Source organism: Melospiza georgiana, chromosome 13 (genome assembly GCF_028018845.1).
Source record: "Melospiza georgiana isolate bMelGeo1 chromosome 13, bMelGeo1.pri, whole genome shotgun sequence".
Lineage (NCBI taxonomy): Eukaryota > Metazoa > Chordata > Aves > Passeriformes > Passerellidae > Melospiza > Melospiza georgiana.
In genome coordinates, this window is record NC_080442.1 from 5,952,061 (window position 1) to 5,968,400 (window position 16,340).

A 16,340-nucleotide genomic window follows, 5' to 3' on the forward strand; every position below is an offset into this window, starting at 1 on the left:
AACTGAAACATACGGAAAATATTGTTCAAAATCAATGTGTGGGCAATTTAAATATCTCCTTTCCCTGAGTGTTTCCTCTGGTAAATGTAAATATAGGTTTGGTAACAGACACTTCTTCCTTGCATGTATAAAGTATTTTGGCAACATAAGCAACTGATGGCTAGGAGTTGACCAAGAAAATTCAGATAAACTAACAAAAAAACTGGTGAATTTTCCAGATGATCAAGATTTGCAAAGACACTTTAGCAGGAGAACTTCTAAATTTCTGCACATTAATATTGCAGTAAAATGTCCTTAGCACATACACATTTGTAAATCTTTGACTGAATGCAGAATACAAAACAGCATTCATACTAATAGCTTATAAATACACAACTACTCTCAGTTTTGACTTTGGTTCCCAAGTGTTAAACTATGCAACAACACACTCATTTCTACACCAATACTGCATAACACACTTCTATGATACAGCCAGAAACTAATGGTTGATGAACAATCTCTTGTTTAATGCTTCCTCAACTTCCTCGTTTTGCCTGCAGAAAATGATCCATTTGCAAAGAACAGACCCAGCATCTGTGGGAAAGCCCTGTGTGGTTACAGCGCTGGGCGAGGCACATCCAGCAGCGCGGGGGCTGAGCCTGGCCAGCAGGAAGGCACCACCCAGCCCCACTCACTGCCCCCTGCAGCAGGACTGGAAGGGAATTAGAAAAGCCCAAGTGGGAAAAAAAACCAACTTGTGAGGTAAAGATACTTTAATAAGCACAGGAAATAGGAAAGAAAAAGCCAAAGCAAGTGATGCTGTGTGGGAAAACCAGAAAGCTTTGATAGTGCACAAGTGCTGCTCAGCAATAGTCAAAACACTGGTTATTATAAACCAGCTTTAGTCACAAATCCAAGATATGCAGAAAACTGGCACCTTAAAATATTATCACAGTTTCACCAGTTTTCAGGACACCACAGATGTTGCATGTTTTAATTTTATATAACTTTATTCATAGCTAAAAATGATAAATATATTTATCTATCTTTCTGCTATCACTCTCAGCAATGCCAGATTTTGTAACACACTACAACAAAAAAGGCATTGTAATATATTGCAATTGATTGTCTAGCTGCTTATAGTAATATGAAATAGGTTAAAAGGGAATTATTGGCCATATGTGTTGAATAAACAGATCAGGAGGAAGATGGCTCATTAGCATGTTGGTGGCACTTGGTGCTGTGAGCTTGTAAAGTTGCACATTATTAACTGCTAATCAGAACAGTCCCCCTGCACACGTGGGGCCCAACTGCTCAAAGGTATTTACAACTCAGCAAGGAAAACAGGACAGTTGAAGCCACTGGGAAACCACTGCACAGCTTAGTCACACACAGAAGTGAAAACCACCATCCCCGTCCCTATTCTTCAGCTGATTATTGTGTCAGCACCAAGGGCCAATACAGGAGATCAGGATCTAAATCAAGAGCATTAAGCTTACTCTTGGAAATAAACAATTTCCTAGAGCAGATTTTAGGAAGATGAGCTGTTCTGCAAACATCAATGTTACCATTACAGTTTCCTCCCTTTTATCTCCATTTCCTTATTACACTGACCATGACTGCCTATTTACATTTCACTGAACCAGTCGATATTAGAAAGCCCAGCTGAATTTACAACATGCAAGGGAGTGTTCAGGAATCACAGAGGACAGGTCTCAACAGGCCTGGATAACATTTCTGATGTGTGAATATTATTTATTCCAATTATGTGATCTCTGCCTACTGTCTGGGTTCATAACACTAAAAGATATACCTGCAGTTCTAATCAAATTTATTAGTACAAGACTCTGCATTTCATACTGTCCATTATGCTTTTCATCCCAGAACTACCTTCAGTACTATGCTACAAATGTTTTGTGTTACTCTGTCACACGTGCACACTGTTCCAAAGGCAATGTTTACCTGCTAACACATCCTTATTGACACAGTCACCACATGTTTTTAATGAGCTTGATTTCCATCTAATACTGCTTTACATGAATGGGCTAACAAACTCTATCAGCATGCACACACAAAGAATGGATCACTGCTCATTATAGAGTAACTACACAAAGCTCACGACAGAAATACTAAAATGTGGCTGAAAATCTTTCTGCAGATGAAGACAACTACTAATTTGGAATGGGCTTTTTTCCATTCAGATACCTGCTAAAAGATTACTCTGCAGTGCATTTTTAGGCAAATTAAGTTAAATGCAAAGGTACAAGCAGAGCAATAGTCTGTTTGTGAGACAGCAGAAAATTACTATTTTCACCCAGGTGGTTTATACATTACAACTTCAAAGGCTTCAAACTTTTTGCACTAAGTGTTTATAAATATCAGGATACACAACAGCACTGCAAACCATCCCCACAGACCATCAGGCTTCTCTATAAGGACAAAAGCACTGGGAGTTGCTCACCACAAGGGACAGGGGCCTCTTCCATGAAACAACACCAATCAGTCCTGACAACAGCACCTGGAACAGAGAGCAGAGTTACTAAAGAGGCACGAGGCTTATACCAGTGTCATTAAAACACAGCAGGTAAGGAGATCAAGTTAATACACAGCCATAAGTGTTTCCAGAATGCTGGAAACCACATACTAAAATTAAAATGCTTTCCTTTTATTCTCAATAAGAAATAAACAGAATTCATACTATGCTGTTTTTAAACAATTTTCAATCCAGCTGCCAGATTCACTCAGTTGTGATCAGATCACAAGAAGTTCATTAAAACATTTCTTCTCTCCCAGTCCCAAATGCTATCAAACACTAAAGGAGAATAAATGTTTAGGGCAAATTTTCTTGTGAGCTCTTACCACAACTGAAAATGAGCTAAAAATGGGAGTAATGACAGAACAATCACAAAAACATCCAGGTATCTAGATAAATTAGCAAAAGGGTTTTTTGTTCTGCTTCACCCACCCAAACAACCTCCCCACTTGATCTTATGTTTGAGAGAGGACCCATACATTCATTAAAACTTGGATTTAGCATACAGATTAGCATATACATTGCTCCCTATACTACAAACCAAAAGCAAGCAGGATTCAGACCTTTATGCACCTAAGCTAATCTTAACTATTTTAAAATAAATGCAAATTACAGTTGAGTCACCATAAGCTTAACATGTGGTTAAAAATGGAGAAGGAAACAAGAAATGGGGTGAGAGATATTGACCCTAGTGTGGGAGAAGAAAAGTGGAGAGGAGCCTTTTCATTAGAACACTGAATTACAAAAATAGCAAAGTAGAATCCAAATAAAAGAATGAGAGAAAAGAATGCACAATATATTTATTTCAAGAGTCCAGAGTGTCATTTTTTCACCTCAGCTTGTGCAAAGAGTCTGTGTAATAATAACTTCTATAGTTGGCTAGTCACCTTTTCCCACCCCATCCTGCTTTCCTAACAATCATTTGGGTGTAAAAATAGCAGAGTATAACAAACAAAAATGCATCTATACCTGGCCACTGCAGGAGTGATGCACACTGCACTGGGAAGCAGGCTGGAAACAACCCAGTCTAGGGATGCTTGGTGGGAATGTGGAGAAGGAGCTGTTGGTTCTCTGGAGCAGCTGCACTGGGGAGTGCCCAGTTTAAGCTTGCACAAAGTCTGGTCTGTGGACACTCCTACTGTGAGCATGTTTCAAGCATTTTTCACAATCTGACAATATCCACAGCTGCAGCAGCTGTTGAAAACATTATTCAGAAAGACAACATGTGGAAGATGTGCCTTTTGGTATTTTCTTTAGTAGCTATGCCATTAAAAAAGACCCCTCAAATTAGGGGTTTTTAGTGAAAGCCCAGTGTTAGTTTCTAAATGAAGTACAAGTGCAACAGCTGGGAGATAAATGCACAGTAAAAATGAACCAGGACCAGCACATGGATATCAAAGACTGTCCAGATAAAGCCTACATGCAAATGTGCATAGTTTGTATTCCACAACATTTCCTACAGCAGAGGAGTCACACGCTTCTGGATGGTGGCCAAGTGAAGGAAAATTCGAGAATTCCATCTTTGCCATGAATTAAATGTGCTCACACAGCTATGTTAGCTTATTATTACTGTATGATAAGTTGGCTCTGGGCTGATAATCCTGTAACGTGGAACTGCACTCAGAAGGTAAAATGACAAGGTTAGCCAGTTTATCTGCTGGCTAGACAGCACATGCTCTCAAATAAATAAATGGACTGGCTGAAGTTGTGAGGTTATTAAAGAAAACCCTTTAGGAAAAGAAAGAAATTGCATTCCAAAACAGAGGATGTATTGATACATAAAATATTTGTAGGTAAATCAGTATTCAGCAAGTCACATGGTCAGTGCCAAGATACTGTAATCACTACCTATGAGCAGCAAACCTTTACTTTCATTTACTTTCATTTACACACTTACAGTGTGACCTCCCTTCCATGAATTAAACCTCTACCCCTCCTGTCTTATTTGTGGCATTGCAGAGGGTGCAAGAAGGAAGCTGATCCCTTTTGTTCAGCTGAACTACAGCTGTGTTTGACCTTTAGAGAGGCCTTGTTGGAAGAAAGAGGTACATGTGTTTAGGTTTGAAAAAGGAGAGCTTTGTGGCACTCACTGTACTGGCTCTCCATGCAAAAGGTCAAGCACAGCCAGGCCCCTTGATAAATTTGCATTAATTAAAGACACAAGAACTCAGTGTCCCACCTGTTTAATATTAGCATTATAAGAGGTCACCTCAACAATGCTGTCATGTAATTTACCAACCCCCATTAGTCCCTTGTGTTACCCAAAAAACTTATTTTGCTTTGAGGTGCCTCTACTTCCAGGGCCAAGCACCTCACGTTAACCCATAGTGGGCACAGCTATGAAACTGGGAAAAAAGCACACAAAGGATATCACATCATGACATTTAGCTAGAATACACCAAATTACTATCAAAATAGAAATCTACAGATTTCTCTTGATATTGAAGATGACCAGGAATTTAAGAACAAAACCAAACCAAACCAACAAACCCAAACAAACAAGTAAAAAACCCCACAAAAAACCCCAAACAGTCTTAAGGTTTTGTTTTCTCTTCAGCTTAAACTTCTTATAAATACAACGTTAACATTAAATACAGTGAGCAGAAACCCTACTTTATTTCTATACAAAAGTAGCAATTATTTGAAAAGTAGTATGTAATTTACAGGCCCAAAATGTCTTACAATAATCACTCAGAATATTCAGTAGCTCAGCATTGCAATCCGTATGGCTTCATGTGCTTTTCAAAAATCACTATGTCACTATGTATATTCTGTGCACAGGTTTTTCTTCCTTAAATAAAAAGTAAATTGGTGTTTGAGGATTTTAACAATCCCTTAACATTGGCAATGTGTTTGGATTTCAGAACCTGCAGAGTACATTTATCTACAACTTTGCACCCAACTTCCATCTGCTGAATTGTAGTGAACCTCCCCATCCCACAATAATTGAAATAAATGACAGCTACTAAAATTCCAAAAAGTAGCTTTGCCAGATTCCATAAGGAGAATTCCCACAGATATATGTAGATATATGTATCTGCTGATTACCACAATGCTGAGGCACAGAGAAACAACAGAGTACAGCAGTGCTGACTTCTGCAGCATTAGAAATGCAGCAACTCAACATGCATATGAAAACTCCATTATCAGCAGTGCAAGTGGTGCTCACGCATGACAAAGATGCATTTACTTTAACAGGCACAGACTGAGGCAGGACAAAACCAGAAGGTAAAATTACTTTCCAGTACAGGGACTGCAAACAAAGGATTAGCCCTTGATGGTGTCTTTTCCAGCATTCTGCCTCTACAGTCTGGTGAATCCCTAAAATTTAGAAGGCTTTGACTTTGAATATGGGACAGATCAGATGATGCAATCTCTCAATGTATCAGAAATCACCTCCTTTCCAACTCTCCACCTTTAAAGTGGCTCTTGTAGGCAATACATTCTCCAGTGTGGTTCCTTTAAACTTCTTTTCTGAACTACACAAACCTCTATTTATATAAATATTAATAAAGCCATACTAGGTATAGTGAAACACTATCAAGGTACAAAAAAACCCATAGAAACTTAAAATGACTGACGTCTATGTATTAATTTGCTTAACAAAATGATTTTTTTTTTCCTTAGTTAGACTTGGCATCTAGAAATGGTTTTCTAGTCTAATATAGAGTATGAGTTATAGAATTAATGTTCTGTTTTTATTTATATTTCTCCAAGTTTTATTCTTTATTCTTGCTCCCTTGCTCAGCCTGGTACAACATGTATCAAGTCATTTGGTTATTTTCTACCACTTTAGGGGTTAGTCATGTTTTCAGTTTGTAAATACAAAACCAATTCTCTAAGCAATGGATTCAGTCACATGAAAATAAGCATACAAGTTCTTCACAGCAATTGCAGAAATTCCTTCTCAGGCCTCTTCTAAGAACTAAATTTATGTGTTTACAGAAATCTGTGTTTGTGTTTCCAAAGAGGTGTGTTGTGAAGGCAGAAACCAGAGAGTTTGTGACAGCCCATCAGACCAACACCACCAGGGTGGGCCAGGCAGAGCAGGCACAGCACAAATGGCAGCTGAGCGGAGAGGGCAGGGCAGGAGTTGGGCTCCAAAGGGAAATCCCAGCACCCCCAGTGCTTTTTGCCAAAGCACAACAGCAGCTGTGCTCCTGCAGCAGGGCCTGAAGCCACTGACCCTTGCCAAGGCTCCCCTCTCTGGGCTACAGGAGCACACACTACTGCAGAGATTATTTGTGTAACTCAAATGTGCCTGCAAGGGTGGAGTTCTATTGTACCTTAACAAATAATATCCCCAAGGGCCTTTAGGTTTAGGTGTAAAATAAATAATATTCACACATCAGAAATGCTATCCAGAGAGTCTAAAACAATGGCTGAAATATCTTCCAGGATGATGTCTCTGTGAAATCTACCACAGCCCTTGTAATAAGTAGACAATTATTAAACAAAATGTAAGCATTAAATACTGTGTGAGGAATGTCACAACTATCATGTACTCAGAGACTATAAAAGCATGACACATTACTACCAGAGCATGAAATCTTCTTATAATAACACTCTCTGCAGCATCTGCAATCCATTAGTGCAAAATGCTGGTAAAGTTAAATACACACTACAGGAAAAAGAACTGTGCTGCAAGGGAATAGGGAAAAGTAACTGGAATAGCCCACCAGTAATATTACTCTCCATTCCAATTCCTGGAAAAACAGGAAGGATGAAAATCTCTTGGGGTGAGGGTGGTATGAATGCATTAACAAGTACCAGAAGAAGAAAAATGCATACACACACATACCCATGAAAACTGTATGGACAAGTACAGAACAGTGGCTTGGTTCTGGAATGGTCTTCCAGGAAAGTCATCCTAAAGAGTGGGTGCTAATAAAAATCATACCACTACAGCATATTCAAAACACTGCAAAAATCAGTCATGGGCTAAAGAGTTTTTTCAAATAGTTAACATAAATATTTATTAGCAAATATGCAAACTGACTGTTCAACGTGCAGCTATCACTGCTCTCCCATTTAAAGGCTCCATCCCTATAAACACAAAAAGCACAAGTGCCACCAGACTGCAGCCACCAGCAAAAGATCTGGACACTGAAAGATAAATACAAGCAAGCCAGCAGCAACCAGAAAGCCACAATGATTTAAGCACAGTTTTGTGCTACTTTATAAAAAGTCTCAGTGTGTTCCTGACTCACAAACACTACATCATAGCTGAGTCGCTCTCATTTATCCACTGTGGTCCTAAAACTAATCTAATTCTAATTGCCATGGAAACAGGAGCAGAGAAACAAAATCCCTCGGTGCCCCACAAGAACCGGACAGCAAAATTACCTATACATTGACACAGCTACCAGACTGTATTAACAGCACACAGTTCTGATCTCATTTTAAGCTCTAGGGTGAGATTTTTTTGGTCTTGTCTTTGTATTCCTATCAAATATTCTCCATACCCATCAGGAATCTGCTTGATACACATCTGTAATTTGCTTCTAAAAGGAAACAATTTAACATTCAGAGAAAAACAAGCACTGATGGAGCACATATATATCAGAATAATATAATTTTCAATTTTTAAAAAATTCATATGTTATGTATTTGTTACCCTTTTGAGTGCTTCAGAACCATTATGCTCAACTTCACTAAAATATGCAAACTGTATTAAAAGCTATGGACAGGGATTTAGATAAGATATTAAGCACAGAGCTGATATGTCAGTGACTCACAATGCAGTCTTAATTCTAATCTGGTTTTTATTAAACATCCTCACAGAACACACCATTACATTATCTCCTATGCCCCATAATGTAATCCATGGGCATTAATAAGGCACACAGCCATTAGCATAAGAGTATTTAAACAGAAAGGTAACTAAGCAGTGTGGAACCAATCCTCCAAGCTTGCAAATGTATTAGAGTACTTATGAACAAACCTGAAATAAACAGATGACTGAAGAGCAAGCTCAATATGTGCTGTTTCATAGGGGAAGAGTTTGAACACAGAATAAAGTCTATTGAGACACTGTAAGGGATAACATAAGATGATTTTGTGGCTCTTGGACAATTCAATCTAAAATAAAGTTTCCTCACAACCCAAGCAACTTCCCTTCTCCAGAATGACCCATGGATGAAACAAAAGAACACAAGGGCTTTGAGTAACAGTGCTGCAGAATCAGATGCTGTGTTCCACAACATTTAAAATGAAAGCCAGACCAAGCAATTATTTCACAAATAATTGACTGAAGAAATGTGCTGCCCATACATGATATTCAGCATCTCTACATTAGCTCAGATCAAGTGTGGATAGCTTATCGATTCCTTGAAGCAGGAAGGGTTTACTGAGGCAGTAGTCAAAAGCTTAATTAAAATGCACTGAACCAAAGAAATCAGTGAAATTAGAAGCAGTTTGTCCAATATGATAGATCTGTATGCAGGTGTTGTAAACTCAAGTGTCAATTCTTCCCTCATCTGAATATTTATTTTCTTGGGCTTTATGGGCATTCCATGCAATAGATTTACAAAGATGATTTCTAACAGGGACAAAACCTCCCCACATACAAGTATATTGAATTTCCTTGCCAAAACTGCTGATACATTTTTAATTGTTTGTAATGAAAGAAATAATGCACTTGAAATCATTGGGAAGCTATTATGAGTCTATAAAATGAATCATGCTTTCTTTCATGATAGTTACATTCCTTCAAGGGCACAAAGTGTGAGAACTTAAATTTATCTTAATTCCAGTAATGAAGGATTCCATATTTTTTTTATTACTAAGGCAAAGGTATACCCAAATGGTAGCAGATCTTCACTTCCAGAATTTTCATTTTATGTTTTATTGTATTTTTTAAAAAATTTATATCCATAATGTTATTGTGACAAAAAGAAAAAAAAAGAGAGAAATTTCTTTAGACATTCCCTAATCGGTTTTCACACCAATCTTGACTTGTATCATTGACTCAGTACAGAAAATTATTCTAGAAATATTGTTTCCCAGTAGCATTAGGAAATTACTAATAAGATTTTTGCTGCTGGGCTCTTCCAATAATTATAAGGATGAAGACTGAGATTGTTTAGATAACTGAAATGAGACAATGGCTCTTTCAATTACTGACACAATTTCTCAGGGGATGAAAGCTGAGGTGCATTATTATAAAGCAATCCAAGTATTGATAACAAGAGCATTTTCTTTGCCTCAAACTCAGAAGGGCTCCCAAATGCACACAAAATGCAACACCTCTGCACATCTCTAGTGCAGAGAAAGGCCCACTCCTCCAGTTCCATAGATCTTTTGGAGATGTATTTCCAACTGCAGTGCCACAGGGCACATGCAGGGAGATTAATCAAAAAGCAATAGAGCTCACACTCTAACGAGCACCATCAGTGCTTGCCCTCCAGGCCGTGCCACCAGATAAAGGAAAAGGTTAAAGATGCACAGGCAGCAATGAGAGATAAAGGAGCAGAGTAAATATTAAATGGTCACATCAGATAAACACTGTCCTCCTGGTGAAAGCCACCGGCACTGCTGCTGTCACCCTCATTCCTGAGACAGCCCTTCCCAGGAGCTACAACTCCAGACTGCTGCTCACCACATCCAGAACAGGACTTAAGGGAAAGGACAAATGGATTTGGATAAACACAGGTTTAATCAAGGATGGAGAGATGCCTTCCAAGCATGCCAACAAACCAAGAGTTCTGAATGAATTCCATGGCAGGCTGCACATGAGCCAGCAGTGCCCTGGCAGCCAGGAGGGCCAAGGAGTCCTGGGGGGCATCAGGCACAGCATGGCCAGGCAAGGCAGGGGATTGTCCTGCTCTGCTCTGGGCTGGGGCAGCCTCACCTCAGTGCTGGGGGCACTACTGGGCACCACAATATAAAATACACTAAGCTGTTAGGGAGGGTCCAAAAGAGGGCAACAAAGATGTGAAGGTCTGGGGGCAAGCCACACCAGGAATGGCTGAAATCACTTGGCCTGCTCAGCTGGAAGAAAAAGAGACCAAGGGGAGGCCTCATTACAGTCCACAACATCCTCAGGAGAGGAAGAGGAGGAGCAGGCACTGATCTCTCCATCACAGACAGGACTTGAGGCAGCAGCAGGAACCAGGCTAAGGCAGGGCAGGTTTAGGTTAGAGATTAGCAAAGCTTTTCCCCCAGAGGGTGTCTGGGCACTGGCACAGGCTCCCAGGGCAGTGCTCACAGCACCAGCCTGACAGAGCTCCAGAAGTGTTTGGACAATGCTCTCAGGCACACGGTGAGATCTTAACAGTGTCCTGCACAGGGCCAGGACTTGATGATCCTGATGGTCCCTTCTCAACACCTGTCCCCCAGTTCCAAATCTATCTGAACGAGTTTTCTGCTAAGACAAGATCAGGGAAAGTACCTGCAGCACCTGGTCCCCCCAGCCTCAATGGCACAGGATGGAAACCCAGCCTGGAGCCACTGTAAAACATTCCTGCCTTGTCCCTGCCCAGCATGCTCACAGGCCTGAACTCCAGCCACTGAAACCTGCCAGCAGCAAAATGAAAAAAGGAAATCATGCTGATACAGAGTCAAAATAGACTGAACAAAGAATGTAATGTCTTTAGAATAATTTAGAGCATTGCCTCCTTTCTTAATTATAATAATCTTATTAGTTACTATTAAAGACTTAAAATACATTCTTCAACATGTTGCATACAAGCTACAAGATACCTGATTTTGACAACCCTTGACAATAACTTATAAACATCTCTAATTGGTTTGGAAAGAAAGACAAAAGGACTGGGGCAAGCTGAAAAGAGTGTATCACTCCAGCACCACAAACCAACCATGAAGTTCTACCATGCACCCATAAGAAAATGAGTTTTCAATGCCAGGAGCAATGACAGCCACCAAGCTTCACAGAATATTGGACTGACCTAGGGAACAGGCAGGAGCTTTTCTCCCACCAAGCTCTTGGGCAGCACAGTGATGGGACTTCCAGCTTGAGACTGCAGCACTACTTGGCAAAGCATCGGTGTTTTCTAGTGAAATCTGACAAGTGACATGCTTCCAAAATTCAAGGCAAACTCTAGGCAAGAATTAAAAGCACCAAAATCTCTGTAAGTCTAATTCTACTGCAGAGGCTCCTTAACCTGTCAGCAGGCAATAGGTTTGGGTGGTACATGACTTGCTCTTCCAGGAATTTTAATACAATTGATTATTTGGGCAATAATAGCCCAAATGCTTAATGAATAAAAGCATATCCTTAGTTCCAAAATCAAAGCCCAGAGCTATTTTAAGTGCAAAGAGAATGCAAAAGAGGAAATCCTATAACCATTACAGAGCAACTAAATAATGCCTCTTTTCTCTTCATAAGGGATTCAGAGAGATTACTGATGTATAACACTAAATTCATTTGCACAGCAAGTTGTAATTTATAATAAACATGGTTAAAATACTTGAACTCCTAAACACTGCAGACAGAAAAACATCCTGTACAATACTGGTTACAAAACCAAGCTGGACCATCAAATTGAAATATTTCCCATATTGATTTGGAAATAAAGTGAGAATAGAACACCAATCTTCATATGAGACCTCATCTAACACCAGAGCCATTTGCCAGATCCTGGTGGTCTGCTTTCTAGGATTATTTAATGGCCATTCAACCACAAACCACACTCACTCTGCAGAAACTCCTTTCCCACAGAAAAATTAAGCTCAAGGAGTCCAAAGGCTCATTCCAACTGACTCTAAGGTCAGGACTTCTGGTAAATATAATGGGAACTGTGTGTCAAGATTAAGAGGAAAAACATTTTAGAGTCTTAAAAGAGCAGTTTTCCATTTTTACATTACTGCTAGATTGAAACACTTTACTCTAAAAATTTGTTCCTGGGGTTTTACAGAATCATTCATCATCATCAGAACTCAGACCCACAGAAACTGGTTCCTTACTGCATCAAATAAAACCTGCATTGTAAAAGATCCACCTGCATTGTCACCTGTGGAGGAAGTAAAATCCCAGAAAAAATTATTCCCACTGCCATGTGAAGCATGCTTGTTTAACAAGGATTACAGATTAACCAGCATCATTCCTGACCTTTGGAGGCTGATCCACTACCATGTCCAAAAATGTTAATTTCATATGGTACAGCCATTCACATACAGGCACTAGACTGAGCAGTGTTTTACTCTCTTTAAAACACCTTCTTAAATGCCTCTAAGAAATAACTATAACTTTATCTAATATTAAATGGCCAAGCTCAAATATGACCATTTTCCCACTTCAGTGCACAGTCAGATGTCTTCATTTAAAAAAATTCCACAGAGTCAAAGGCAAAGCAAACTGAGTAAGCAGTACATCAAACTCAATTATATTTCAAAGACAGGGCCTCTTTGGTTTGTTCTACTTGTCTCTGATTGCCTGCAAAAAGCTCACAAAGAAGCTTTGAAATTACCATCCCAGCAAGATTCCCACACTCTCAATGTTTGTGTTACTGCAGCCTGGCTGACCACAGACTCAACAAAAGCCCAACATATTGACTTTCATAAAAGCAGCTATATCCCTGCTTCAGCTGGAGATACTTTATTCATTAAGACAGGATAAACTCAAAACAAGACAGAGAGACTAATACTTACTTCCAAATGATTACATTTTATGCACACTAACACAGCCTAAAAAGTTTTAACTTGTAACTTTGGCATTTAGATTCCATCTTAGTTAAATAAATTTGAAAATTAGCTCTCAAAACCCAAGACAGTGGGATGGTATTCCAGAACATGAGGTGTCACTTTTCTTTTCAAAAAACATGCTTGACTTTGAACTCAGGCATGTAATAGAATGAGATAGTGACTTTGCACACAATATCTGGTTTTAGAACCATCTCCTCACTATCTTTCCACATTCACTTTTCAGAATCACCATCTGAGATGCAAAAGCTTTGTTTTTAAGCTGAAGAAGGCAGAGAGAGATGGATCTATTCTACTCTGGCCAGCAGCTTTCTTTTTGTCCACATGGAGAAAGTTGACAGGAAGACAATGACAACAATGGTTGTTCTCAAACAAGTATCCATGCACTTTACAGGGAAACTTGGCTTTCTAGCAATATTTCAAGGACCACTTGAAGCTTGCTGATTAATGGATAGGAGAAATTCAAATTGAGTTCCCCTCAGCTGGCAGCTGATGTGAAGAAAATCAGCCTCAGCACTGCAGAGCTGTCAAGGAACACTCTCTGAAGTTATTGCTATTGATTTATAGGAACATGACAACCTGTGCCTTGTGTCAAGGACTCTCTGGTTAGGGGTACATCAGATTCTGGTGACTTCACTGGGAAATATTCTCTACAGGACACTCTGCAGTAGTAATTACACCCCATCTTGCACTACTGTAAACACATCATGACTAAACATAAAGACCACAGAAATGTGGCAATCCACTACAAAATCAGCAGAACAATGTCTGGAGGTTGGGAAGAGGGGTCGAGTTTCTTTGTTTTGGTGGGTTTGTTTGTTGTTATGTGTTTTTTTTCTTTTTAATAGGAAAAAAAATCAATGCAAGTATCAAGGAAGATGACAGAACGGACAAGGGAAGAGAAAATAGTAGAGCAATAAAAATAACAGCTCTACACAAAATAAAAAAGGCACTGAAAAACCTGAAAGTCACATTAATAGAAAATACATTATGCAAATAGTCTGCTATTCCTGTTTCATTCATCAACTTGGGAAACACAGATATTAGAAAGCCTCTAGAATACTACTGATTTTCATTAGAGAAAAAGTCACTTAAAAGATTCAAAGCTTGCTAAATGGGATTCAGTTTTCTACAGCTTCTACAGCTTTTCCATATACAGATATCTAAGAGAGCCCAGACAAAATGAGCCTCAGCTACCTGAGGTAGCTCACAGGCACCAGCTGGATCAGGAACCCAGAGCTGGGACTCTCCTGTTCTCCTCTCACAGACCCCAGCAGAAGGTGAAGTCTCAGACTGATGGAGCTCCACATGCAAGAGTACGTGCAGTGTGCCCAAGGTGACAGTGGGCACTGTGCCCACACTGCTCAGGTGAGGTGACAATGTGCACTGTGCTCACACAGCTCAGGTGAGGTGACAGTGGGCACTGTGCTCACACTGCTCAGGTGACAATGTGCACTGTGCTCACACTGCTCAGGTGAGGTGACAATGTGCACTGTGCTCACACAGCTCAGGTGACAGTGGGCACTGTGCTCACACTGCTCAGGTGACAGTGGGCACTGTGCTCACACTGCTCAGGTGACAGTGGGCACTGTGCTCACACTGCTCAGGTGACAGTGGGCACTGTGCTCACACAGCACAGGTGAGGTGACAATGTGCACTGTGCTCACACTGCTCAGGTGAGGTGACAATGTGCACTGTGCTCACACTGCTCAGGTGAGGTGACAGTGGGCACTGTGCTCACACTGCTCAGGTGACAATGTGCACTGTGCTCACACTGCTCAGGTGACAATGTGCACTGTGCTCACACAGCTCAGGTGACACTGGGCACTGTGCTCACACTGCTCAGACACCAAGGAGATGCAGCCACATCATTCACACCCCACAGGCACCAGAAATGAAAAGTTTGTGCAGCCAGTACATCCTGTCATTTCTCTCTCCTCCCTCCTTAGCTGCTTGCTGGATCAAGCAGTTTAAAGAAGATATTTCATATCTAATCATAATACTAAAAAAAGTGCTTTCACTTCTTTAAGGCAAACTTTAACAAAGGAAAAAGCAATCTTTTATTTGGCTGATTTTAGGGTAACTCAGTAGTCTCAACAGAATCAATCTTTCAGAAGTCTTTTTCTCTAGGGAACACAGGTGAGAACAGTGCTCTCATTGTGAAAGTAAACTCATTCACAACTACAATATTCTCTTCATAATGAAGTTAAACACCAAATCAAGGAACTTAACTAATACTTCTAGGAAAGAAATTCTACACCAAAAGAAAAAGTTATGACCGAATATAAAACTAGAAAAATTTAGAAGTGAGAGGAACTTCTGCGTTCAGGTCAGTAAAATTAAGTTCTTCACCTTATCAAAAACTTTTGCTGACTTTATGCCAAGTTATATACAACTGCTGCTACATTCCTTTCCAATCAAAAACAAAAACTCAGATCTAATCTACAGAAAGGAGAGCAGAGATCCTAACAAACAGCATTTGTCAACATCATCCTTAAAAATGAGTAACTTGCCCAGTATATGTCTCTGCAATATTTCCCCTTTAGAACTCACCTTGATTTAAACAGCACACTGTATGGATTCCCAGGGAAATTACCTCGGTGCAGGAATGAAACATAGCAAGTGTAAAGAAATCTGTAATTCAGTTTTTAATAAACTCATCCAGCTCCCATAAAGAAACAAAATGAGTCTACAGAAAACTCCAGTAAACGAGCCTCAAACCAGTCCACGGGTGCACATGCATCATTTGGCATTTGTATTTCATTTTTTTAAGTGCATTTTGCAAAGCTGACAAGTGCTTAATTGGCCTGAGTACAAGACAGTCCTGAATATCAAGTGACTCATTCTGCAAGAGCAAAAAAAGAGAAAAAAAAGAAGAATGAATTGCACCAGAGCATCTAGACCTGGCATATGTCAGTCTTGCTGAAAAACCCGAGCAGAGTGCCCATGGAACATAAAGAAATTTTAAATGTCTCAGTGCAAAATCACTTTAAAGGACCCAGCATATCCCACAGCAACCAAAGTGCCATGCCTTGGGTCCCAGCTGAGAGCTCAGTCAGAGCAGGGATTCAGAGCCTTGTTACCCTAAGCAGCACCAGCACTTCTCAGATGCAGGGCTGGATACAAGATTAGCCCAGAACATGACATCAAAATATCAAAGACCAAA

General features: G+C 39.9%; 1 protein-coding gene across 7 annotated transcripts in view; it reads right to left on the bottom strand.

The window, feature by feature from the left end:
* ENTREP2 (endosomal transmembrane epsin interactor 2) overlaps nt 1–16,340 on the bottom strand; it is an 87,237-nt gene that overhangs the window by 48,645 nt on the left and 22,252 nt on the right. For all 7 annotated transcript variants that reach the window (XM_058033621.1, XM_058033620.1, XM_058033626.1 and 4 more), the window contains exon 2: nt 2,441–2,497. In XM_058033621.1, coding sequence (XP_057889604.1) covers nt 2,441–2,497 — 57 coding nt within the window. The remainder of the gene's footprint in view (nt 1–2,440; nt 2,498–16,340) is intronic.